Source organism: Hippocampus guttulatus, chromosome 6, assembly GCF_054856545.1.
Source record: "Hippocampus guttulatus isolate MCC_2025c chromosome 6, RoL_Hgut_1.0, whole genome shotgun sequence".
NCBI lineage: Eukaryota > Metazoa > Chordata > Actinopteri > Syngnathiformes > Syngnathidae > Hippocampus > Hippocampus guttulatus.
Genome location: NC_141266.1, coordinates 25755427 through 25780431, shown reverse-complemented (window position 1 = coordinate 25780431; position 25005 = coordinate 25755427). Strand labels below are relative to the sequence as shown.

Below are 25005 nucleotides of genomic sequence, written 5' to 3'. Positions count from 1 at the left end.
CGATTTCAAACACAGACCTTTTTTTAGGCATAAAAATGTATGTTTTTAATTCAAATTGAAACTCAAGAGGGCATGAAAATATCATTTGATCCCAAAACATTTTGAAATTTGACACTAACCGTTCTGTCATTCAGTCATTGATTTATTTGTAACCAATTCATATTCAACCTCAGGTGGCACCGATATGCCGCCCTAAATAATCATTTGCCCGTCTCAACGGAGCACATATTTTACATGAGTAAATGTTCACGGAACACCCAAAATGTTCTCGTCTCAATTTACTCGGCAAGTGTGAAATATCTCGGTCCCTTTGAGTTGACCGCAAAGCCACCGTTGCGTTCTACGCAGTAAATGGCAAGTGGGTTAAGAGGGTCCTTCTGCCATCGAGTGGAAGAGCACGCCATTGTTTGGACTGTCGCTCTCGGTCATTGGCATGTCCGGCTGCGGGCCCGGAGGGCCACTTTCCTGCTCGTTTTCCAGCTCTCCCGGCTGCAACGCGGCCGATTCAGATGATCGGCTCACCAGCCGGCTCTGAAGCAGCACGAGAACCATCTTGATGATTTGAATCGGGTGCGTTGCTCCTCGGAGAGCTGGAAAACGGGCAGGACGGCGGCCCGCGAGGACCGACTTTGGACACCCCCGCAGTTGATAGGTCATTGGCGTTGTTCGATCGGAATCGGAATCATCTTTATCGGCCACGCAAGGAATTTTGTCTCCGCTAGTACAGGCTAGCATAGATGAACGAGTGATTGGGAGTCATTGTTTCCAAAAGAAATGAAATGCAAATCGGCGTGATTGATCACCAAATCAAAAGATGACGCTCTTGTGTATTTTTGACATCCTCTTGACTTCCTTTGACGGCTCGGGAGTCTATTTGCAGGACTTCTACTTTCGGGAGACTTGCGACATCCATTTGCCAAGAGGCAGAAAGTAACGCAACGAGCGGAAGCGACATGAAACTCGACACCTCGTAATTTCCCGAGCCTGGTGAAATATTGACGAATTGCCGTCGGCGATAAAGCCGTGACACCGCGTCGCCATCCGGCCTCTCCCGTGCAAAGTGCAACCGAAGGCAGACGTCGGCGCGTTCGCGTCCCTTCGACATGTCCGCAGAAACGTCGGCGCTGCTGTGCTGCCTGCTCCTCCAAGGCTCCCTCGCACTGTCGGGTGAGTACACGCGAGATCTGATCAAGCCTTGCCGACTTCTTCGGGCTCGGGCACGCGCGCTACGTTTTCAGGCCATTCTGACCCGAGTCAAAAACATCCCGGTCATCATTTTCTAGAGCCACATACGGTATATGAACTCGTGTCAAAATGTCGTCTCGCAATTTGTCATAACTGGACGATGACGACGACGACTCCATCGGGGGGGGGGGGGGGGGGGGGGGGGGGAAGCGCCCATTTGGCCGCAAGGACGTTTCCCGGCGCGCTCTCGTATAAATGAAGGTGGCGCCGTCCCGCTTCATTCCCCCGTGGACCAGGGACCTTCTGGCACATCACGGACCTGCACTGGGACCCGAGCTACGACCTGAGCGAGGAGCCCAAAAAGGTGTGCGACTCGAGCGGGGGCAAAGCGGCCGCGCGGGCGGGCCTTTTCGGCGACCACGCCTGCGACTCCCCCTGGAACCTCATCAACTCCTCCGTTCACGCCATGAAGGAGATTCTCCCAGAGCCGGATTTCATCGTTTGGACGGGGTAGGCCATCATGCCGGAACGCAGCGCCGTGACTTGTGCCTCACTTCCTTTTGTTGTTTATTTTGACTTGGACGACAGTAAAACACACAAACAAACAAAAAAAAAACAATCGAAATTCATCTAGTTTTAATTCCTCTTTGTTGAATGTTGTAGCGCAAACGTAGTGGAGCCCAGGTTTCAAAGCAAACGCGGCGATGAAGTCTTTTTCAAAAGCAAGGACCCGAACGTAGTCTTTGAGTCGTTTCGGAAAGCTTCTTTTCATTTCCGTCCTTTGCTCCGAGATGTCTTTCAAAGCTCTGTCTGTCAATACGTTGTCCAACATGCGTGTCCAAGGGACACTCCTTTGGTCATTTGGGAACGCGACCCGGGTTCTCTTTGCCTCGCCTGTGACCGTCTTCGGCCGGTCCGTTTCGAGGCGACGCGCGAAATTCGCCATGTCAATCAAGTGTCTTTCCCTTTGATGGATCTCAACGTAGCGATGACACGCCGCACGTTCCCGACCGGAATCTGGGCGAGGAAAGCGTTCTGCGCATCATCGCCAACCTGAGCGACATCATCGGCGAGGTTTTCCCAGGTGCGCGGGGCTTCGGGGGGGAAAAGCCGACGGCGCTTTTCGCGCCCGCTCATTAACGTGCCCGACGTACGTTTGCCACCCGTGGAGCGACCAAGGTGTACGCCGCCCTGGGTAACCACGACTACCACCCCAAGAGCCAGCTCCCCGGCGGTCCCGGCTACATGTACGAGCAAACGGCCCGATTGTGGACGCGCTGGTTGGCGCCGGAGTCGCACAAAACATTCAATCAAGGTCCTGCCGCTCTTCCTCTCACGCTTACGAGTGAAATATTGCGATGAGGAACATTTGCAAAAGTCATCGTAGAGTCGCAGATCGTATTTGAGAAAGTCGTAGCGATCGTCGTGGGGGTTCCTGAAATAGATGAAAGCGGTATTCTTTTGCGATTGCCAATAGTTCACACAAATAGTCGCAAGGTCCGAAGACGATGATTTGCAACGTCCACTTTTGTACGTTGTGACCGAGGAAGATTTTAAGTCCATTTCAGTCGGAGATGACCCGCTCGCCCGCGGCGCGGTGACAACTTCCAAATGCCGTCCATCTTTCCGCGGCAGGCGGCTACTACACCGAAGCGCTTTTGAATCAACGAGGCTACAGGATGTTGGTGCTCAACACAAATCTCTACTACGACCGCAACCTGGTGACCCGGAACGACGAGGATCCCGCCGGCCAGTTTAGCTGGGCGGACGGCGTCCTCACAAAGGCGGCGAGCGACCAAGAGAAGGCAAGAAGACCGAGCGCTTTCGCACATTTTCCTTGTTTGACAACTCACTTGTATTCTTTGGCATTCGACTCGGCACGACTTCGATTTGTTCTTGCTTGCCGCTGTTTGAAATACACTCGACTTGACTTGACATTTTAGGACGGCGCTTCACCTTACTTCGCTGCAGGGGAGGGGCAAGGAAAATAAAAACAAAAATCAACTTTTGGGGTTCCGCTCTTGAGCAAAGTCTGACGACCGCAGGCCCGGCTTTTTATATGTGTCGGAATAATCCGATGGGAGTGGATCCCACAAACCCGGGCAAGGATAAGCTCGTTTGGATATAAAACGCGGGACAGACAAAGTTCAGCAAAAGACGCCGTTCAGCATCTCGACGAATCGGCGACAAGCGTCGCGAGCAAGGCTGAAATCATCCGACAAGCGGTCGTCGGCGTGGCTCGGCTTTCGAAAGGCAGCCGCAGAATGACAAACCCCAAGAGTTGACAAAGCTGCCATTGGGACACCTTTTCTATCCCATCCGTCGCAGTACGTGGCATCCCCATTCATACGCGCGACTTTCTCGGTCCCGCAGGTGTACATCATCGGCCACGTGCCCCCGGGGATGTTTGAGAAGAAGAGGGGCAAGCCTTGGTACAGGCCGCGTTTCAACGAGCGCTACCTGGAGCTGATTCGGAAGCACCACGCCGTCATCAAGGGACAATTCTTTGGCCACCACCACACCGACGCCTTCCGCATGTTCTACGACACCGACGGTAACCGCTTCTCGCGTCCGCCCGGCAGTTTCGAGTTTCCGGGTCGAGACCGGGCTTCGGTATTCCCGTGCTTTTGCGTGGCTCTGCAATTTGCGTACGCGGAAGGAGACGCGGAAGGCAAGGGAGTCGCCGCAGAAATTCCACAATGCGGCCTTATCTCCGGTCAACGCGGCGAGAACGCTTTGGTGCACCGACGTCATCGGGACTTTAGCTCGGCCGTATAAGTGCGCGCGGCGGAAGATAAGAGCGCGCGGAAAATGAACGGCGTGCCCGAAGACGGCTCGGATAGGCTCCGGCGTGCCCGCAAAAGGCGTTTAGCCATCCTGGACTTCAACCGTAGAATCATTTGACACAATGACAAAAGCTTACTTTGCGACGCAGCTTCGGCGATGTGTCGGACCGCCCCGGGATCGTGCCGACTCGATCACATTTTCTTTGCCTCAAGTATCGGTGGCGGGCGGCGGTAGTCTCCGCCGGTACCCGACAGCTAAAAAATAAGGCTGGTATCGGCAGTCACGCCCCCCTAGCAAAAGCGAACCTTGAAACAAGTTCTCTCTGACAGCGTCAATCAAACGTGTGATTTGGCATGCGCAAAAACCACGACGTCGGATCCTTCTCGTCTGCTCGCCGACCCCCCCCCCCCCCCCCCCTTAAAATGTGGCTCTTATTGGAAGTGCTCCCAATGCGTTGTGTCCTTCTTCCCACAGACCTTCCCATCGGCACCATGTTCCTCAGTCCGGGGGTGACGCCGTGGGAGACCACGCTCCCCGGAGTCAAGAACGGCGCCAACAATCCTGCCATTCGCATCTTTGAATACGACAAGGCGACGCTCGTGGTTACGGTACGGCGCAATGCTTTGCGTCGGGGCGTCAAGCGCGTTGCGCTCGCGCCGCGCTTCGAGGGTCGCGTCGGGGGGCCCGGACGAGCGCTCGCTAACTAGCCGCTATTGGTTTTCTGCGAATCGGCACATCCGCCCACAAACGAGCCGACTCTCGACATGCGCGCCGCGCACGCTTCTTCACAATCGGGACTCTGCCTCGACACGTTTGCCGTCTCGCAGACCGTTGGAAAGTCGAGAATTCTGAAGGCAACGCAAAAGCGCAGGGGCCGAGTGAACGCTTGCGCCCAACGCGCACGCGCGGGCTGTATTTGACACCCCCCCCCCCCCCCCGCTTCGGCAAATCAATGAACGGTGACCGCGTTTCGCCTCCAGGACGTGGTGACGTACTACCTGAACCTGACGCGCGCCAATGCCGGCCGGGACCGCTGGGAGAAGGAGTACCGGCTGACGGAGAGCTTCGGGGTGGCCGACGCCTCCCCGGCCTCGATGGACCGCGTGCTGCGGGGCATGGAGGCGGACGGCTGTCGCCTGCAGCGGTACTACCGCTTCAACTCGGTCAACTTTGACCTGAGCGAGTGCGACCGAGGCTGCCGCGCGGACCACGTGTGCGCCGCGCGCGAGGTGGACTACCGCAGGTACGAGCGCTGCCTGGCCACCGAGACGGCGGCGGCGGCGGGCGGCCCGGGAGGAACCCCGCTCGCCGTTCTGGGCCCGGCCGCCGGCTTTGCGCTTCTTGTCGCTCGGCGCTAGTCGCGATGCCGTCGCTTACGCGGGTGACGCTCTCGACCCGCATTCCAAAGAGCGAGAAGGATTTTCAAGAACGGCACAGACAACTCCCTTTTCAATCATCTCACTTATTGGTTTTGACTTGCCCTCTTGAAAATTGATTTGCGTCACATTAAGGGTGGAGAAAAAAACCTTTCTACTACGACCCCAAAGGCGCCGTTTGGAAGCGGGCGTGGAGACTTTCTCGATTGCCACCAAATGCACATTGCAGCCAGCCTTGTCGTGACAGAATTTTGCATTTTAATGTCATCAAACTAACTTGGCAAGTGGACGATTCCACCGGCAATACAATCCAAACAACAAGCTTTGGCCTCAAATCACCCGTGCGGCTTTCTTACGGCGGCGCGCGAGACCGCGGGATATTGGACTCCCTTGTAAAGTCAACAAATTAAACGGAGCCACCCGTTCCTCGATGTGGCGAAAGCCGGCAAGAAATGCGATTTAGGGGAGGACGGCGAGGGCGCGGTTGCGGATGACGCTTCTCACCGCTCGGTGATCGTCGACGTCACCGCCAACTCTCGACAGGACGGCGACGCCGAACTTGAAAGCCGAAGCGTCGGCATCGGGTGAGGCGTCTTCACGCGATCAGGATCTGCTTGGCGGCGGCGAAGGGCCGCGCGGCGGCGTCCAGGGCTCGGCGGTAGTCGCTCAGGGCCACCTCGGCGCAGGCGGGAGCGCTCAGCTTTCCCTGGCGCAGGAGGGAGCACAGCTCGGCCAGCGTGGCTCGCACCGCTCCTGGATTCCGAACAAACACGAAAAATCCATTGCCATCTCATCCTTCTACTTGGCCGCCGAGCACGCCGGACGGATTTTGAAGCTCTTTTTCATCAGGCCGAGGCTGAAGCGACGGCTCGCTAAGAGTTTGTTCTCTCCCCCCGGAAAAAAAGACCGCGGTGCGGATAAAAAGTAAGTTGAAACCGAATGAACCATTCGCGCCCGCATCCCCACCGTCACACGCCGCCCCCTTGAAGTCAGAACGGGCATCGCGATACCGCCCGACGCGCACGTGCCGCCTCACCGTTTGAGTGTTGTCTCTTCCACCGCGTGACCCAGAAGCCGCGCACTTTCACATCCTTGAAAATAAGAGCGCTCTGCCAAAGGAGAAAAGATGACGAGGGAGGAAAAAAAACCACTCGGGGAGGCGGTGACGAGATGCGGCGTACCGCGGGGACGGCGACGGGCTGTTTGGACATCCCGCCGTAAGTCACCATGGAGCCTCCGACCCTGCCGCAGAGACGCTCGCGTTATGACGCCGCGCTATTTCTCCGGTCTTGTGAGACGGCGCGCTCACTGGAGATGACGCAGCAGCTCGGTGGCGCTCTTTCCTCCGACGGCATTCAAGGCCAGTTTGGGCTTTGGGCACGTCTGGGAAAGAAACAAAAACAACCAAAAGGTACTTTGGATCGCTACGATGCATCGATCGATCGCTGGCCGATGCGCTGGTCTTGTTCCACGTGGATTTTGTGAACATCCTCGCATGTAATTATTGAGGAGGCCGGCCAATTTAGGCGGCAAAATATGCACGTGCTTCACTGAAGACTGGAAGAAGACCGTCGACTGTGGCGAACGCCCGCTCGTCTCTGCGCGCCGCGCGACGAGCCGGCAACCGGAGCAGGGCGGCGCCCGCTTCTCCCGGCGGGATCGGCTGCGGCTCAACCTGCCGACCCCAACCGGTATTTGGGCCTCGCGGAAAAACGGACGCACCTTGTAGAGTTCCTCCACGTGGGGGCGCCTCAGCGCGTCCTCTTTGATCACGTGACTCGCTCCCAGGGCCTTCAGTCGATCACTTAGCCGGGCGAACTCCGGCCTTTGGACGCAAAGAAACGAGGAAGTGCGCGTAAAAGCCGATAAGGTCGAGCGCCATCCGCTTTTCCACGGACTCGTGAACACGAAGCCGTCGCCGGGAGGGAAGTACCTGTCTCGCAGCACGTTGATGGTGCGGATTCCCCTGGCCGCAGCAATTTGAATGACCGCCTGCCCCACGCCGCTGTTGGCTGCGTTCTGGATCAACGAATCGCCTGCGAAATGAAGTCAAACTCTTGGAGAGGGAACGGGCGCGAGCGCGACAACATCGGGCCGGGCGCCGCCCTCAACGGCTTGCCGGCCCATCGCGGGGCACGCGCGGCCCGACGACCGTCGGCGCTCGGAATCGCATCGAGGACGGGCCCCGTTCGCCGACGGCGCGTGTTTTTGGAATGCGCCCGGAGAAAACCTTGAGTAAAATCCGAAGGAGTGGTCTCTTTTCGAGATGAAACGATGTACGTCGGTGATGTCGCGAACATCGCGACGTCGCCCGGATCGAGGCGGCGCGTCGGTGAAGCGGCGCCGGTGGCTTTTCTCGGCGTCAAAGCTACTCGCCAGAGACAAAGCAAAGCGTCTCCGACCGCTTTCAAGCGACGACGGGCCTCCCCTCGGGGCGGTCCTTCCGGTCTAAAACGTCACGCTTCAACAAACAAACTTGTCGTTTTAACGTTGTACGTTCTCTCGGCTTTGGCAAAGCGACGAGGAAAAATTCAGCGGCGCGCGTGGCAAACGCCTCGACGGCAAGCGCTTCTCGTTCTCCTTTTTCTGCGTCGAGCTTTTGCGGAAATTCTGGAATCCCATTTTCAAAATAAAGGCATCATATTTCAAAATAACGATAGAAGCAATTACATCCCCACAGTATGGTGCTCATCGTCGTATCGCGACGGTCCCATACGGTGACATTTGGCGATCATTATACATCCGTGTTTGTGGCACGCGGGCGGCGCTCTCTACCTGGCTGGAGGTGCTCAAAGTCAGCCAACATCCTGAGGGCGGTGCAGGGGTTCACCCCGAGCGTGGCGGCCGCCAACAGGGGGATGTCACGGGGCACCGCGATCACGTCGTCTTCATCGCACACGGCCGCCGTCCTCCACGTGCCTGTTGCTCGCACGCACGCATGCACGCAGACAGGTTGCCCACGACTCATATAACACCGGCGAGCGAGCTCATTTACCCAAGCCGGGATCTCCGGGGATGACCCAGTCTCCGATTTGGAGCGAGGTGACCTGGCCGCCCACCTCCACCACCTGGGCCACGCCCTCATTGCCTCCAACAGCCGGCAGCTGGGGCAGGATCGCGTATGTCCCTGAACAACAACAACAAAAAGAATATTTTCAATTGAGTTGGCCGCCAAGATCTTCGAGGCCCCGCCCAGCACCTTCCCTTGTGTCTCGTCACGCCGTTGGCTCGCCGATCGTTGGCCCGCCGATCGTTGGCCCGCTTCTCTGGCAGACTGGCTTTTCTGTCATGTTTGCTACGTGCGCGGCAGGGAACGAGAGAGACAGAAGGGGCGGGCGGGCAAGCGGGCCATTGGGCTTGTCCAAAAGCAGCAGCGCGTCTCTCTTCGTCTCCTCCTCCTCGATACCGATTAATTGTCTTCTGATCTTATAAACACATCGCCTGCACGAGGACGAGCTGGCCAGGAGCTCGTCGGAGGCTAACGGCGCCTACGCCGTTCGCAGGGCGTCAAGCGAGAGCCGCCTCGGACGCCACCGACGCAAGTCTCTTCGCCTCGCTCAGAAGGCAATGCCGATGATTGTTCGTGACCGTATACGGTTTTATAATTACACACTGAAGTAAATACGTGTACTGCTGTCGTCTTTGTCTCAAATATGTCAAGTATAATCACCGTTGACAAATTTTAAACATGCGGGTACCCACATACGTACACCTACACAAAAATTCCCGTGGGTCGGGGGCAAACCCTACTTTGCGGATTTTCCTCTTTTGCGGGGGGGGGGGGGGGGGGGTTCCGGTCCCCATTAACTGTGATAAGTGAGGGATCACTTTATTTCTTTTGCTCTTGCCGTTCATCCGTAGAGAAGAAGTCAAAGAGCTTCTGTTATTTGCACAAAAAACGGTCTATTCACCGCGTTTGTGCGCAGGCCACGTCTCGTGAAACGATTGCTTCGGATCCACCCGGTGTCAAGCATCTATGCGGAACTGAGGCGAGGGGCTTCATTAACTCTGGTGGATCTTTGTTCTTCCCGAAAAGACGGGCTTCGCTGCCCTATTCTGGCGCTTCGATGGATCGTTACCTTGGATCATGTTGATGTCGGACGGGTTGACGGGCGCGGCCAGGATTTTCACCAGAACGTCTTTTGGACCCACCGGGCGAAGATCCACATTCTTCAACCTGATGAGGAAAAGCCAGGTATCGAACGGACAAAGGATTGTTCTGGGAATGTGCCGCGTTTCCTAAAATCGTCAATGATTCTTAAGAGGTACCACGAGTGGCACGCTGGCTTTGGCGAGTAAAACCTGAGCTCCAACAAACGCATAAGAATACATGGGATACTATCCCTGATTAACCGGTGCCAAGACAATGTCGAAATCCAAAGTGAAGCGCAGTTCCAGTTTCGTTGCCTTGAACTTTCAAGCACGGTGCATTTGAGGAAAGAGCGGTTCACAGAACGGATGGATGGTGGTTACTCTTCTTTCGGGTGTTGAAAAGAGAATCACCGTCGTGGTGTTTTTTGATGTGGCCCGGATACTTGTGCGTAAATAAGCACAACGCCTTGACGTGTTAACCGTTTTTCTTTTTTCTTGAACGTGTATCCGTCGCGCCCATTCGTAGACGATCGACATGGCGAGAATGGCGGACTCCGGCCGCAAACGGAATTGAAATGGAGTTTTCCGACTCTTACTGAATGACACGGGAGGGATCTCCGTGGTTGGCGTACACGAGCGCTTGGCAGCGGCTCAGCCGGCGAATGGCGTGTGCCTTAGCAGCTCCGAGGAGCGCGGCGGCCAAAAAGCTTCTCCGACAGAGCGACATGTTCGCAAACGGTGCCGAGTGGCGGCCACCTTGTGACGCGATGACAGAGTCCAATATATTCGATATATTCGGCAGGACGCCAGGAGCCTCCCGTCGGTCTAACCTCGCTGACGGGAGGCGGCCATGTTGAAAACGGCGTGAAGAAGAAGCCAAACGAACCACAGCGTCCCCAAGCGGACGGGGGTGCCAAGACTCGGGAGGAGAAAGCGGATCAGAAAACGGATGGATGAAGAAACATTCGGCAAAATACAACAAAAATACATTCTAGCTCAAAATAAAGAAGATCATTGTAAAAACAAAGGAAATAAAATCATACGGGATTTCGAAACGGGGATATCCGCGAGTTACTCTCAACATTTCTGAATGTATAGCAATTATTGATCTACATTTTTATTAGATCAAGACAGACTAATTATCCACCTCGATCAAAAATAATTTAAATGAAGGGGTGGAATTTATACATGTCAAATTTTCCTTACAAAACCAAATGAACACATTCATAGTATATCAATTGTTTTCTTTAGCTTCGAACAAACGCATTTCTTTCTATTCAACGTAATGTTTTATACAGTATATGTATACATATTTTACGCGATATCGTTTTCCAAATCTTTCCAAAATGCACCACTAATGGGGCAGTCAAACAAAACCAAATGAGGCGCACTCAGCTGTACAAAAAGAACACTTGTCAAGATTCATAAAACATCGACTGTACCGGGACGTCCGGTACACTGCATTTAACTGACAGCGAGCATATGAGAGTGCTGTTATATTTACAAATATTGGCCGTTTTCTCGAGAGATTTCAGAGAAAAAAAAAAGTTTCTAATCTCATTGTTTCAATAAAAATAAGTACAAATGAGAACGTTAAAAAGTGTTGTTTTTGATGTTTGATTTTTATAATTATGCCAGAAGTATTTTCAAATATACTGGAAGCAAAAAAAAAAAGAAAAAAAAGAAATTGTATGATTGCATGCGTTTATAGGCGATGCCATTTTGGACACCGATTAAAGCTGTACAGGGTTGCGGGGTGGTGCCGAGGCCTTCGAGGAGAAGTCGGCATGATCTTCAGACAGCTTCTTGAGAAGTAGGCCTTTTTGATCAGATGCTTGAATTGTTATTTTGTGTCGGTGTGCCTAATGAAGTGTTCGCGGTGTGCCGCTGCTGCAGAAAACCACCAGGCCTGAGTATTGACATATTTATTAAGCGATGGAGCAGGATCTGTACATGTCGAAACATAACACGCTGCTCATCTTCGACAAAAAACAAGCCTGAGATCAAGATCGTTGTTTCCATGGCAGAAAACATTGATTTACATTCATCAGTAATAAATGCACTTTTTTTTTTTTTTTTGGTTTAACTTTTTCTTTTTTTTGAGGCGGGTTGCTCTAGCCACTCAATTGATAAGATACATCACAAAAAATCAAATAAAATCATTAAATGGCTGATGGTCACAAACAAGTAAGAGTTACCCTGAGAATTTTAAAGCTTATCCAAAGGAAGGGAGAGGGGGCGGGGGTGGAGGGGGGGACCTTGTTTGTCAATACATATGAGCGTGTGTAAGTTAAATGCGCTTTTATCAATGACTTTGAGGTGTTGTTTGCCTTTAGGTTCCCCTTCCCCTCATCGTGACATTTCGAATCCCAACACCACATCACCGAGGGGCTTTTTGCTGCCACCGTAGCAGACGACACACAAGCCACTTTCTAAATCAAGTCAAGTGGCTGTCAGATTCACGTCAGCGCCTTCTTCCTTCCCCACCTGCACCTCACTGGAGATTACACGCATAGCGCCGATAGCGATAGTCTGGAAGACGCTCATTTTCATTCACTGCTCAAGCTGCGTCCCCCGGTCGCCATCCCTTCCTTTAGAATTTGCAACTCCATCGTCACGGAAAAAAACATGACAAAAAAGCGGCACGTCAAGTGGTTTTTCAAGGGCCGCGGGCGCGTGTACAATATTCAGCATGCACTCGTTGACTCCTTTTCCGACCCGTCCGAATTATTACCTGAGTTTTCAAGACGGGCGTATTTTTTCCTGAGGTGAGCCTACAAGCGCATAAAAAAAAAAAAAAAAAAAGATAAAAGGACAGGTATTTCGAAAGAGACAAATATAATATTATATATATACTGTATGGATCAATCATGGAAAATGAAGGATAATGAATCAAATTGATCATTTGAGTTGACTCGAACCATGGGAGAATGTTTTGGGGATGTTCTGAACTCCTATTTCTATCCGGTTCTCTCATAGGCGTGGATGTGGGCCCTGAAGGAAATGCCCCGTTTGACTCCATTTTGACACAGTGACTCAATTCCACCCAACGTAGTTCAGGGTTCGGCAAGCTTTTTGAAACTAAGAGCTCCTTCTCGGCTCCTGATGAACGGGGAGGGCTACCGCTTTGATAGGATGCGCTTTTGAAAGAAAGTGGCCGGAGCTACCTTCGTACCTTCTAATTCATGCTATTCATTTCGGAGAAGACAAGGGTCAGCTTAGCGATTTCGCACAATAATTACGAAACGGATCAATTGGCCGCACTTGACCATAAATAGCTGCCGGACGTTGACATTTTGAAAAGATGGCTTCGACTACATTCCCGGGGCGTCGCGGTCTCTCCTCACTGGTGAGCTATTTTTGGAATAGGCCCGCGGGCTACTCATGTAGTCCTTGAGGCCTCCCCGTTGCTCACCCCAGACCTCGTCAAAGGACACCGATCGAGTTCCCCGGCCGACTTGAGAATTCTGGATGCAAATAAATACGTAGCGTGATTCCTTTTCTCTCTCGAACAAAACAAAGAATAATTTTCCATATACATATATATTAATTGGGGTCTCCTGTAAAACGGGAGTATAGCGCCGGCTGATTTAGCTAGCTAGTTCTACATACGGGCTCCTCCGCGCAGGTTTGGCCGATGACCCTACACTTGGGAGGGCGGTGTCTTAAATAAGGATCGCTTTGGATCTTTAAAAAAAGAAAACAAAAAACAAAATAACCCCCCCCCCCCCAACCCTAAAAGGGGTAAGGAATCAAAACACCAGCCACCCCACTGGTAACGTCACATTGCGCGCCTGGTTTTCAAGTATCGAGAGGAGAGCTAGCCAAAGCCCTCGGTAAGTCCAAGCGGAAGCGTGGCTGCGGCGCGGCGCCGCACGCAAGCTCTCATGGGCGCTCGATTGTATTGAGAAGGGCGCAACTGCTGCTGCTGCTGCTGCTGCTTCACACCACCATGAAGCCAAAAATGAGAAGGCGCTCAACAGCTTCTGCACTGACTGACAACTGCAATGGGAAAATTGTCGCTCTGACCGACTGATCACGTAGCTCGGCGGTGTCCAAACTACGGGCCAGGGACCATTTGCGGCCCGCCATCCATTTTTCACTGGCCCAAGACATGAGCGTCCACACGGGTGCCTGATGCAGCCGCCCGTTGCGACGCCGAATTGCGGACGAAGGCTCTCGAGCGTGCGCGCGTTGGGTTGGGCACGCTAACAAACGCGGCGCCGACGGCGCGGCGTATTCCGGAACATCCTCGCTCACCGCGACCGGAGCCGACGGAGGTGCCGCTTGTCGGCATTTCATCCAAAGCGGGGAGATCGGAGTCGTACGAATAACGCGGCGCGAGACGGCTCACGAAGAGAAAGCCAAAAACGCTTCCCTTTGACGCTCGTGCGGATGGCTGCGATGGCGGCCTCTCGCGTAGGAGCACTACTTGGACTTATCGTGCCGGGTCGGCGCGGAAAGCGAGCGAGGCGGCTCGGGTGTGTCGCGTGACCGCCCGAGTCGAAAAGCGAAACCAATGAGGTAGAACGGCCCGAGAGGCCAGCTCAAGAAAAACGTGGGAGGATCACCCGCGTGACCGCCTCCTCCGAAGGTTGTCATCGAGGCCGACCGACAGAGTTTCGGGTTGGTTTTGTCTTTTTTGAGGCCGAGGGCAATTCCGACGTTTGGCAGAGTAAGACTACGGCTGACTGATCCGACAAACGTGTCATGAATCAAAAACAAAAAACCCCCCGACCTAAAACAGTACTTTGCCTTTACAACAGAAAGAAAAATTGGCAAACCTTGGTTGATGTGTTTTTGGGGGGGAAGGTGAGGGTGGGCAATGCTTTCATGTCATCTTTGTCCTATGGTTTCATATGTAAACAAAAGTACCCCCCCCCCCGCCAAAAAGCCAAATATCCGCGTATTTTTGACCATTTTTCCCCCCCGGGGGGCCAAGATTGACTCAGCGGGCCAACGAATTGGTCGGGCCCTCATTTTCAGAATAAGCAAAAGGCGGCAGGGTACTTCCGGGTGGCAGTAAGTGATTGATTACCGCCAACTTGAAATAAAAACCTTTTGTTTTTTTAATTGCACTGCTAGATATACTGTAGCCATCTATATCAGAGGCGGGGGGTTTTCAATTCTGTAAAACACACCAAAAATAAAATGTAGATGTATATAATATTCCAATCGAGCAGAACCAATTGAATGAATGTCATAAATATTTGTACAGAAGAGAGACGATCGCAAGAGCGCCGCCTTCTCACGAGACGGACGAGGAACCGAGAAAGCATCCGGACATTTTCTCCCAGGTACGCATCCAAAGTTTGGCCGGCTTGTCGAGTGTGAAGCAAAACGCGGGACTAGCCCGCGTCGCGCGAGCAGGCGTCAGGAATCCGGGCGACAGAAAAGTCAATTCATCACGGCGACTCTGAATTTCCGCCGCGTGGATTCTTCTACTTTTCGGAAGCCGACTTCCGGGGCGTTCGGCCTCGGGTCCGAGCAATTTACCCAAAGTAACGTTAACTTACGATCGGATTTCTTTCGCCACCCGGAAGTGAGCGTGACGCCGGTGATTCTCACGATAATACCGATGATTGTATTATTTGTATGAATACCGATTCGTGAGTTTAAGCGAGGACAACAAACAAACAACAACCCTAAATCAACAAACATTCTTCTTGTTTCAACCTGATTTAGATCCAAGAGGTGACAAGCACTTTGATTGGCCTCTGTGCTACCCACCCTGCCCACCTCTCGGAAAAAAAAAAGAAACCCCGACCCACCTCCGTCGGGCCTCTCCCTAATAGGAGGGCTCCTGTGGAGGCGGCGGCGCGGAAGCACGGTCGCTCTTCTCCTGGCCGTCGGCCTCGGAGGGGGACGGCTTTCCCCGGGAAGTGGCCGAGCTCTGCTGCGCTTTGATGGGACAGTTGGCCACCATGTGATCGACGCTCTGGCAGAAGTGGCACTTTTTGGGCTGAGGCGGCAACTTGCACTCTTTGGCGTGGTGCTCCGGACCGCCGCAGTTGTAGCACCTGCAAGAACGCCAAGCATCCGGCCTCAGTTCCGGAGCGCGTTTCGACCCGCTTCGCAGAGTGAAACAGAACTTCTGGAAAGGTTGCGCCTCCAAATGAACACCAGCGCGATGCAACCTCTCTTGCGAAATTAAATGTTCAAACGTTCAAAAGTTGTTTTCTTTTTTTAAATCCGGTGACAAAACTTTACTTGGGTAGACTTTGGCTGTATTTTACTTTGAAGCGCAATTGCAAAGAAGGACGGAGGACAGTGAGAATCTCTAGGATTTATATTTCCACCCAAAAAGAAATATAAAAATCGAAAGTAAAAGTACAAATTCAAAAATCTTGACAGATATTTTTGGAAAGTATCGCGTGGTGAAAAGCGAGTCTCCCCCCCCGTCCATTTTTCAGGTCCCAGATGGCAGCGACTTCAAGATGTCGCCTAAGAAACGAGCACGGCGGGAGCGTCCCGGCGCTTCGGACTGCCGATTCCTTGTAATTGTCGGCTTTATTTCCGCGATGCAAAGTGGAGGTTTTCGTGAAGAACATTCGGAAGGAATCCTCTCGATGACATAAAATCCAAAGAAAGACCCCACGCGTCCGTCCGCGGGACAGATGGATGGTGGGCGTGGGCTGGTCATTTGGTACCAGCGAGAGGGGGGACGGGGGGGGGGGGGTTCCCCCCTGCCCTTTGCCACCATTGAAGTAGCGACGAATGAGCCGCTAGCGCTTTGTGGCGCCGCCCGCTGGGGACGTCTAAACGAGCGCGTCACAGCCCCGCCCTCGATTGGGCGTCCGTCGTCGGGGGAAGCGGGCCTTTGTCCGGAAGGGCGCCGGCAATGACCTCTGAACCCTAACCCCTACCCACCGCCACAGAACTCCGACATTGTTCCCATGGCAACGCCGACCTTTCACCCGCTTGCCTTGCCTCTTACATCTGTTATCAATTAAACGGACGGCGCTTTCTTTGCTCACCCGTGGAAAACATGAAATAATCGGAGCCTGGACCTAATACCCCAAACAAGGCTTTAAGTTGTTGTTGTTGTTGGGGGGGGGGGGGGGGGGGTCTGGTCAAGCAATAAATAAATAAGCAACGAAACAGACTAAAGCAATGAAACCACTGCATAACAAAATCGGGCCGGAGGGGTGAACGACATCTTATCGATGGATGAATGTGGCCCGCCCAGGAGGAGGAGTGGAGGGGGGGGGGGTTGTTTCTTGAACCACAAAAGGCCTCGCAGGGGCCTTTGAGACCGTAATGATCTGCACTCTCACAGCGACTACTTGGTGGCTCTAATCGTAAATGACAGCGGGGTGAAGGTGAAACGCGGCCGCCTGAACGATATTCAAGGAAGGGAGCCCCGCCCGCCAACGGAAAATACAAAACATGACCCACATCCACTCGAGTGAGGCTTTCCGCAGTCGCCGGCGTCGCTTCACTCATCTCCGGGCCGCAAGTCAAAATCCTCCCGATCGCAATGTCGGCTTCTGTCCGTCTTTCAAACGCGACGTTGCGAGAACAACGATTCGCCGCGTCGCCGACGTAGCGGGCGCGCGGCCGAGCGTCCTTTGACGACACCCCGGTCGCAGCGGACCGTCTGTCGAGCTGAACGCGGAACGGAAAAAGAACGCTACGCCTCGTGTCTCGAAGTACAAAACGGGTTTCCTTTGCCCGCCCGACCCCGCCAGCTGCGGACGCTCAAGTCCCGTTCAGATGCGAGATCCTTTCCGAGACGGAATATTCACGGCGCGGCTAAGATGGCGTCGCTCAAATGCGTCCGCCAACCTGTGAAAAACAACTTCCATTCGGAGAGTTGATCGGCAACTTTCCGCCCTTGTGGTTGCGAGCGCGGCCCGGGAAGAGGCCCAAACCTTCGGGGGCGGCCGCTCCTTCGCCGTCGTGTACCGGAAGCGCCCGCGCGCGGCAGCTTTGAGACGCCGGGCGAGCCGCAGACGCCGTTTGCGGTCAAAGCCGACGGCGCGATGGGCGCCCGCGTCCGCCGCGGCGGGGAGTCGCAAGATTTTGATCCCTCGCCGAGGCGGGGGAGCGGCCGCGGGCAAAGCGAGGGGGAAGCCGAAATCCAAAGCGGTCGGCTCGCTTCCGACTTCTTTTCAAAGCCTTTCGGACGCGCCCGATGGCGCGAAAAGCCTCTCGGACGGTCCGCGTACATACGCCGCCGCGCGTCCGAGAAGCGGCGGCGATTCGGCGGCATTTGCGTCATTCGACGCGCACGAAAGGCCAAAAGTTGCGGCGTCTTGACCCGAGCATCTGGCCCGGAGCGCCATCATCGCCTTACGCAGCCGCAGAATGACTTGCCGGGGGGAAAACTTGCGTTTGGGATTGGAACCGCACCGTTTGTGACACGGGTCCTCAAACTTTTCCGCCACGCCTCCGACGGGACGCGTGGCGTTTTCCTCGGGTTCGAATCGAAATGCCACCGCCGGTTCCGGCTTCCGCTCAAACGCGACGTGCGAGAAAGACTTTTATATCGCGCGCTTGAAAATCCAACCTTCAAGTCATAAAGCCCGACGAGAAACACCGCGGGCGGCCTCGTTCCGTCAAGCGCTTCGCTACGGCCGCCGCCGATGGCAAAGCGCCCGACGAAGAAAGATGTGACGGGCGGCGCCGGCGTCGAGGTTTTCCGACACCGGGCAAGATAAGGACGCTCACTTGCGTGCATTCTTTATCCTCCGCGAAAAAAATAGCGTGACTGCAATTACAGGAGCGAAGTGAAAGTCTTCTTCGTTTGCCCGCATGACTGGACTCTAGTGCCACCCGGTGGTCAAGGCGTGTACACCGGAAGCCCCGGACAAACTCCGATTCTTGACATTCTATTCCTGCTGTTAAGACGAGGGAATTTTAGACATGGCGTTCCTTTTCAAAAAAAAATCAAACATCGCAAACATTTTTTGGTGGTGGTGGGGGGCGGGGGCCGTCTGGAACTGGTTTGTTTAGTTCTGTCCGGGGTTTTCGTTGTTTTGCAATTTTTCACGATGATTGTTTTTTTTTTATTTTGGTTAGACTTTTCTAGTTCCATTAAGCGGTAATCCTTCTTGCGTTTGGATGTCGAGCGAGCCCAAAAGAAATTTCCATGTGAAGGCAACCCCAAAAGCCGACCTTTGAGATTTGGCACAGAAGAAAGCAAAGGCCGTTTTGGGGTTCGAGTAGCTTTTGTCATTTGGGACGAGGCGGGCGGAGGTTTTTCTGGGGCGCGAGGGCCGTCTCACCGGTCTCCTTTGGATCGCCGCTTCTGGACTTTCTTGCCTTTGGGCCTGCGCTCGCTGCCCACGCAGCGGATGCCGCCGGGGCCCGTCACTCGCTGGGACTCCAGCCCCTTGGAGGACTTCTTGAAGGTGAACTCCACGGCCTCGCCTTCCTTCAGGCTGCGGAAGCCGTCCATGTGCAACTTGCTCTGGGGGAGGAAACGCCGACAGGGGTGAGCGCTCGCGGGCGGGAAGCGGCAAAGTAGTACAAAGGCGCTCGACTCGAGCTTTTCGAAACAAATCTGCGCTCTTTACTCCCTCTTTTATTTTTCCTTTTTTCTCTCTCTCTCTTCGCACCTCGGCAGATGTCGGCGGGACGCGAAAAAAAGGCGGCCTGTAAATCCAGCGGGGCGAGGTTCCCATTTTGATGGGATGAGATTTGGAGAAAGTGGGGAAAAGGGGCCACGGGAGCGAGATAAGCCCCCCGGCCCACCCGGGGCCGGATCGAGGATGCGGGATCGGATTCAATCCCGCGTCGCGGACGCGCATCCGTCGGGCGGAACGCGACCGAGCCGCGTCGAAACCGACGTCCCCAACGGTGACGCGCGACTTTCTTTTGTTTTTCCGCCCGCGTCGCGACAGCGCGGGGCCGAAGAACTTTGCGATTTGCTCGGCGTGTCATTTTTGGGGGAGAACAAACGAGCGAGACGCGAATCGGCCCCGCGCCGCATCCGCGTTTTGCTCTCGTAGGTGAGGCGAATGAAGCGAGGTGTCGCGTCGACGAAAGACAATTTCATTCTCGCCCTCAAATCGAGCCGCTGACTTCACGTCGCACTTTGACCGCCGCTTTGTCAAGTGTTCGCTCCGACGTCGCAAAATTCCACCAAACAACTTTGGCGTCCATCAACGACAAGTCGAGGAAGAGTGCAAACGAATCCGAGGCTCTCTCACTTCAACTTGTCACAAGTCGTGGGGGGTGGGGGGGGGGGTCTGAATGTGGACCGCACCTCTTCCCGATATCAAATGAACCGCACCGGCGCCGACCGAGCGAAGCAAAGCATTTTTGTTCCCTTAATTGCGAAATGAAAACGCCGCCGTGTCGATTGGACTTGAAGCGATTGTCGGAGCAGAGCGCAGCGTCACTACTTTGACTTGCCCACTCAGTCTTTCGGCTTTTTCTTATCTTCCGTACTACTATTTAAGAGTGCGCTTACCCCCCTCTCCCCCGGCGTGACATACACTCAATGGTATTGCTTAATACCCTGACCCCCCCGCCCCCCCAAATTCCCAATGGTCAAGCTGATGCGGGTAACCATCAACCCATCCCCCCCACCTTGCTCTCAGGGTGGAGGAGCAGCATTCCACACTGCAGCCCCCCACTCGGCTAACGCAGCCACCGCCGCTCAAATCTAAAGTGCAGGACGCAAGGGGGGGGGGGGGGTTAGGCGCAAGGCAAGGCAAGGGGGGGTTGCTGATCGGGATGACATTCCTCGGATGGTTGTTGGGCACAAAGACGAACGAGATTAAAAGTTTTAGGGCGGGGGGTGGTGCGGGGGAAGCGTTGCTCTGACTGATGTCTTCCTTTGATACCCCCCGCCCCTCCCCCCCGCGCGGAAGCCCGCGACAACTTGATTTGCGATTTAATTTCGGGGTTTGTGTAACGACGCGTGCCAAGAGAGGGAGAAAGGGGGGGCGGGATGCCGGTTGACTTGCCGAATTAATCAAATGACAATGAAAAAAAAAAACAGAGGGTGGGGGGCACCGGGTCAGGCTTCCATTCAACTGGAGTGAGCCCCGAGACGTACCGCGAGAAGAGGGCCTCGGATCGGCAAATTGAAAAATGACTTTGGAACTTTGTGCCGTGCGGGAAACTTGACACCGTTTAAGGACGAACATTTTCGGGGAGAAATGTGCGGAAACGGCATCGCGGCGGCCACCGACTCGCGCCGACTTCAAGCTCGGGCTACGTGGTGGAGTGATTCCCTGGGTTTGATGTTTACTTTGGCAGTAATCTTCAACGGGGCGGCGCCGCACCGCACGTTTGGTTTGGAGACTTTGCCGACGCGCGTGAGCTTTGCGGGACAAGTACGAGGGAGGGCGAGTTTCTCGAGCACCCGTTTGACGCCGCGCCGTCGACCGCTCCCATCGGGATCTGACGGTGACCCGCTTCCTCGCGACCCCGGCCGCCCCCTCCCGCCGAACGAAAGGTCATCGACGGCCGCCGGCTCATTCGGGCAGGCGAGGAAGGTCGAAGTCCTCCGGGACGGACCCGATGTCTTCGGAGCGTCGCGCGGCGCCGGACTTTTGTTCGCGCGACGGCGGAGGAAGACGTCGGGGGGCCGGAGCGGCCAAGGGAAGGACCGTGACGGAGACAAAGAAGGGGCTCGGTCACGGGCCGAGGGGTGCCCCGTTCACACGTACGGGCCCATTGTGCGCCCGCACAAAAGGCTCGCGGGATCCTGGCAGTTGATTTTGGGTGACACGCGGCCACTAATTCGATCGACCGGGCCTCCTCGCGCACTCTTTTTTTATCTTGCCCTAACATTTGAGAATCCGCCAATGGCACGCGGCATAACTGGCGCCCGCGCGCGCGGCAAAAGGAGGCGGCCGTCGGTCGCTTCCGCATCGCCCGCGTTGGATTCGGGGAAGAGGATGGCGAGCTTCAACCCGAAGCGCCGTTGCCGAGGCGGGCGGGACGCGGCGCCTTGACTTCAGCCCGCCAAATGAATTGGCCTTTTCCAGCTCGTCGTGTCACCGACGGGTCTTTGGCGGGCATTGGCGGCAGCACCGAGCTTCCCCTCGGGGGAGCATTTGCGTGCACTTTGCCTCCGTCTGGACTTGAAAGCCAAACTCGCCACGACTCCTCTTCCCGCACGTGAAAGCGACAAGAGCTCTTTCCGGCAACACAAGCGTGCGCGGGGGATGATTTTACGACAGGAACCCGGAGGCGAAGGAGGCGGCGAGCGAGCGGCTTCTCCTCTCATTCGCGTGCAAAGTCCCGATCTTGTCGCAATCCTCGCTCGGCCGCTCATCCGCCCGACGCAAAGAGAGAGGAGTCTCGCCAAATAGCGCAGCCAAAGAAGCAAAGCCCCCCCCCCCACGGTAGAGAATGTGAGAAGCGCCGCGGAGGGTCACAGGAATGCGCAACGCCAGACTTGAGGTTGGAAGCGGCCGGCAAACGTGCAGGAAGCAGCAGGGAAAGGGAGCGCGCCTTCCCATCGCTTGCTTTGGCAATTGGACGGTGAAAAACAGCCACGTTTGGCCACGCCTCCCCGCCAGGTCAACGTCGCGGGAAAATAGGAAGCAGAAATGTGGAAGCGGGAAGGCAACGTGGGGCAACGCCGCCACGCGGGGAAGGACCGGCCAAGTCGACAAAAAGCATCTTGGCATTTGGGAATCGGACGAACGGGCGGAACGTCATCGGGTGGCAAACGGCTCGAGAAAGGCCGGTTGTCGTCGAGCACGTCTTTGGCGGAAAATACGACGGCCGACGTTTGGGGAACGCGCGCGACGGTCCTCGAGAAGTTCGCAACGAGCCCAAAAGTTTCCATTTGGAAACGCAGAGCGAGTGAACGTTTCTTACGGAATGCCTCGGTCACTTTGAGCATTTTTGGGGGGGTGGGATTGTTCGGAAAGAACTTGCGCTTGTTGGCGAGGGGGGGGTGAAAAGTCATTCTGAACACGTCTAGAATAGGTTTGGAAGTTTGTCTCATCAGAAATGCGGAAAGGGCCGAATAGAGTTTGAAAACAACAGCGCTTGCCGCGCGCACGGTGGCGCAAGCGGCCTCGACCGAGGCGGCCCAGAAGTCGCCTCCGAGCAGCCGCGCCGCGCGCGCCACAATGCCAAGAAAGCACTGACAATATTTCACTATGCTGCCATTTTAGGTTTCCCTTTCTGGATGAGGGCCCCCCCCCCCCCCCAAAAATAAAAAAAATCCAATCGAGAGGCCGTTTTCATTCAAAAGAATGGGGGGGGGGCATAATGAGAACAACAGTCTCTGATTTGAATGGGCGTATTATTGAAGAGCAAAACGATTCTGATTGGGAGCGTCACGGGATTCATCCAAAGTTGAATGGAGGCAGGGAGCGTCTAAGAAAAGAAAAAGACACTTTGCCGACGACAAAAAGAAAGCCGGTCGAGTGAACTTTTTTTTTTTGCCTCATCATCATCATCCGAAAATGGCAACAACGAGACTGTGGAAAGGCAGCATCGGGGCTGCGCTCCCTCCGCGCTTTCACGTGTTTCCACCCCCAGTGGGAAACGACACCCAGGGAGCCGGAACCAACCCCCCACTCCACGACCACCAACGAAAAAGGAAAAGGGGAGAAAAAAAGCCGAGGCCAGCACAAAAGTCACCACGTCGTGACAACGAACGAAATCCCTGCTTGATTTTCGTTCGTTCCAAAGAGAAGAGTCCGTGGGGGGGGGGGGGGGGGGTGTCTCTTTCAGTTGGCTTTTGGTTTCTTGCGTGTCCTTTTCCTTTGCTAAGAATGGCGTGGAACGTACCTGATGCACGAAGACGTCCACGGGCTCGTCCAGCGTCACGCCGTCCCGGCTGGTCATGGACAGGAAGCCGAAGCCCATGCGCACGTTGAACCACTTGCACGAGCCCAGGCCCCGGAGGGGCTGCGAGTCCTCCTCGGCCGCGCCGGGGCCCTCCTCGTCCTCGTCCGCCTTGCAGCCGCCTTCAACAAATCGAGCCACATTCAAAAACCAACGCGCAAATGCCAAACGAGACGCCACCTCAGACTCATTAATCAATTAACGGGCGCACCGTGGGATGGATGGAAGGGGGGGGGGGGGCGGACGCTACCTGGGAATTCCTGGTTGGAAACGGAGCCCATGTCTCGTCCGAAAAGAAAAGATGAGAGCAGCCACGCACACGCAGCGATCCACGTCGCTCGTCGCCGCGATCGCCCAAAAAGTGAAGCGGGAGCAGCGGGAGAAAGCGGAAGGGGGCGGGGGGTGGTCCGCGCTGGTGAAACAATGACCCTGAGGGGGGTTGGGGTGCTCATCCCTCGGCCCACTCGCAGCCCCCAAAAGTAAGACGGCGTCAAGAGAAAGAAGCGCCCCCCCCCCCCCCATCCCCCGGGTCGTCTCCGGCCTCCTTCCTCGGCGTCGCCCGATCAGCCGCTTGATTTCATTTCCCTTTTCGGGCCCGTTTGGCTTCGCCTTCAAACGCTCACGAGAGCCCTTTGGCTTTTTGGCACCCACTCTGGCACATTTCCTCCATTTTTGCTTCCCACGTCGTCCGACCGCATTTCTCGTCTTCAACGTTGATTTGAATTGTTTTGTTGTTGACCGGGCGGCCGACGAGGTAGCACGTCCGCCTCACTGTGGCTTCGAAATGGGGCTGCGGCCTTCCTGCGCGCGCCCTCCCCGGAATACGGCGAGCAAACTGAGAAAAGGGCTCGGAAACCGAAGTGGAAGGAGCAAAACCGACAAACACAAAACAAGCGCGAGAGTGCGAAGCCAAATCCAACCTGGGCTCGGTGACGTCAACTTGCCCGTTGACGGCAGGCGGGCGGGCAGGTTTTGTCCAAATTTGGAGGACAACGCCCGGAAGTGGACGAGCCACGCACGCTTCGATTTCTTTGCAGGACTTGGAAAAGTGTCCTTCAAAGTCCTTAACGAGGAAAGATTTGGGACTGAAACAAAAATGAGACCGTGCGATGGACAGCGATGCATTCAGAGCATTTGTCATTTCAACTTGATTGAATCATCTACGAATGAAATGTTTTCTTTTCGAATGATTATTTGGGATGACCCCCCCCCCCCCGTTCCATTTTTTTTAATTGAACAAGCAATGCTGTCACAACAGTGTTTGGAGTTCTTTTTTGTTTTAATCACGTTAAATACAAATAAATGTAAAGTTTATTTTGAATGTACTTTTCTAAAACAGGATTGTATTGAGTTCTTAAAAAAAGACACCCAACAAAATAGTGTGTGTGTAAATAAATATCCACAGACACCCCCACATGTTGTGGCTTGCTGCAGAAGCTGCCCTTGCAGTCAATCATTCCTTTCCCGCGTCTTAAGTCTTGTTCAGCGGCCATTCATAAAGTGTTTAATTGTGTTTAGCAATGTAATGGAAGAGCCAGTCATGGGGGGGGGGGGGGGGTGACGCGGGGAGTGAGAGCACCCTGCTGGACTCGAGCCAAATGAAAAAAACAACACGTGCCAGGCTGCTTTCGGGGGCTGGAAAGATGGACAGAATCGATTGATCGACTGCCTGCACTGCACGCAGCAGCCAATCATATTTCAGCAGGGCGTGTCCTGCCTCCAACACTCGCGGGATCGATAATGACGCGTTGTATCCACTCCTAGTTGTTTGACACCCGAGGATATAGAAAACATG

At 54.8% G+C, this 25005-nt stretch overlaps 3 protein-coding genes across 4 annotated transcripts; 1 reads left to right on the top strand and 2 right to left on the bottom strand.

Annotated features, from left to right (window-relative positions):
* The first annotated feature begins 791 nt into the window (after window positions 1-791).
* Window positions 792-5669, top strand: smpdl3b (sphingomyelin phosphodiesterase acid like 3B). Its single transcript, XM_086113194.1, has 8 exons — window positions 792-1167; window positions 1482-1695; window positions 2172-2269; window positions 2357-2500; window positions 2821-2990; window positions 3559-3739; window positions 4447-4580; window positions 4953-5669. Exons 1-8 carry the CDS (start codon window positions 1104-1106, stop codon window positions 5328-5330), a joined length of 1383 nt encoding a protein of 460 aa, XP_085969320.1. The 5' UTR covers window positions 792-1103; the 3' UTR covers window positions 5331-5669.
* On the bottom strand, window positions 5584-10308 carry mecr (mitochondrial trans-2-enoyl-CoA reductase). 2 transcript variants are annotated; one of them, XM_086113195.1, is made up of 10 exons: window positions 10037-10308; window positions 9428-9525; window positions 8344-8475; window positions 8124-8267; window positions 7282-7384; window positions 7071-7173; window positions 6658-6731; window positions 6530-6590; window positions 6385-6457; window positions 5584-6101 (listed from the first exon to the last, which is right to left on the bottom strand). In XM_086113195.1, exons 1-10 carry the CDS (start codon window positions 10165-10167, stop codon window positions 5944-5946), a joined length of 1077 nt encoding a protein of 358 aa, XP_085969321.1. In that variant the 5' UTR covers window positions 10168-10308; the 3' UTR covers window positions 5584-5943. The 2 variants fall into 2 exon arrangements, with proteins under 2 accessions (XP_085969321.1, XP_085969322.1); XM_086113196.1 differs by having other exon boundaries at window positions 10197-10286.
* A 1042-nt stretch (window positions 10309-11350) lies between these two features.
* Window positions 11351-23662, bottom strand: lin28aa (lin-28 homolog Aa). The gene is made up of 5 exons (XM_086114435.1): window positions 23461-23662; window positions 23154-23332; window positions 18671-18855; window positions 15212-15460; window positions 11351-12214 (listed from the first exon to the last, which is right to left on the bottom strand). The coding sequence occupies exons 1-4, from the start codon at window positions 23660-23662 to the stop codon at window positions 15229-15231; spliced, it is 798 nt and encodes a 265-aa protein (XP_085970561.1). The 3' UTR covers window positions 11351-12214; window positions 15212-15228.
* Window positions 23663-25005: the final 1343 nt, after the last annotated feature.

Excerpts from the sequence above, each read along its gene's own strand:
- smpdl3b (XM_086113194.1), top strand. The coding sequence starts at position 1,104 with ATGTCCGCAGAAACGTCGGCGCTGCTGTGCTGCCTGCTCCTCCAAGGC. Across the intron at positions 2,270-2,356 it reads CATCGGCGAGGTTTTCCCAG|CGACCAAGGTGTACGCCGCC; the intron begins GTGCGCGGGGCT and ends CCACCCGTGGAG. Across the intron at positions 2,991-3,558 it reads CGGCGAGCGACCAAGAGAAG|GTGTACATCATCGGCCACGT; the intron begins GCAAGAAGACCG and ends TCGGTCCCGCAG.
- mecr (XM_086113195.1), bottom strand. The coding sequence starts at position 10,167 with ATGTCGCTCTGTCGGAGAAGCTTTTTGGCCGCCGCGCTCCTCGGAGCT. Across the intron at positions 8,268-8,343 it reads CCCCGGAGATCCCGGCTTGG|GCACGTGGAGGACGGCGGCC; the intron begins GTAAATGAGCTC and ends TGCGAGCAACAG. Across the intron at positions 7,174-7,281 it reads ATCAACGTGCTGCGAGACAG|GCCGGAGTTCGCCCGGCTAA; the intron begins GTACTTCCCTCC and ends TTGCGTCCAAAG.
- lin28aa (XM_086114435.1), bottom strand. The coding sequence starts at position 23,662 with ATGAGCACCCCAACCCCCCTCAGGGTCATTGTTTCACCAGCGCGGACC. Across the intron at positions 18,856-23,153 it reads TGGACGTCTTCGTGCATCAG|AGCAAGTTGCACATGGACGG; the intron begins GTACGTTCCACG and ends TTCCTCCCCCAG. Across the intron at positions 15,461-18,670 it reads CGGCGATCCAAAGGAGACCG|GTGCTACAACTGCGGCGGTC; the intron begins GTGAGACGGCCC and ends GCGTTCTTGCAG.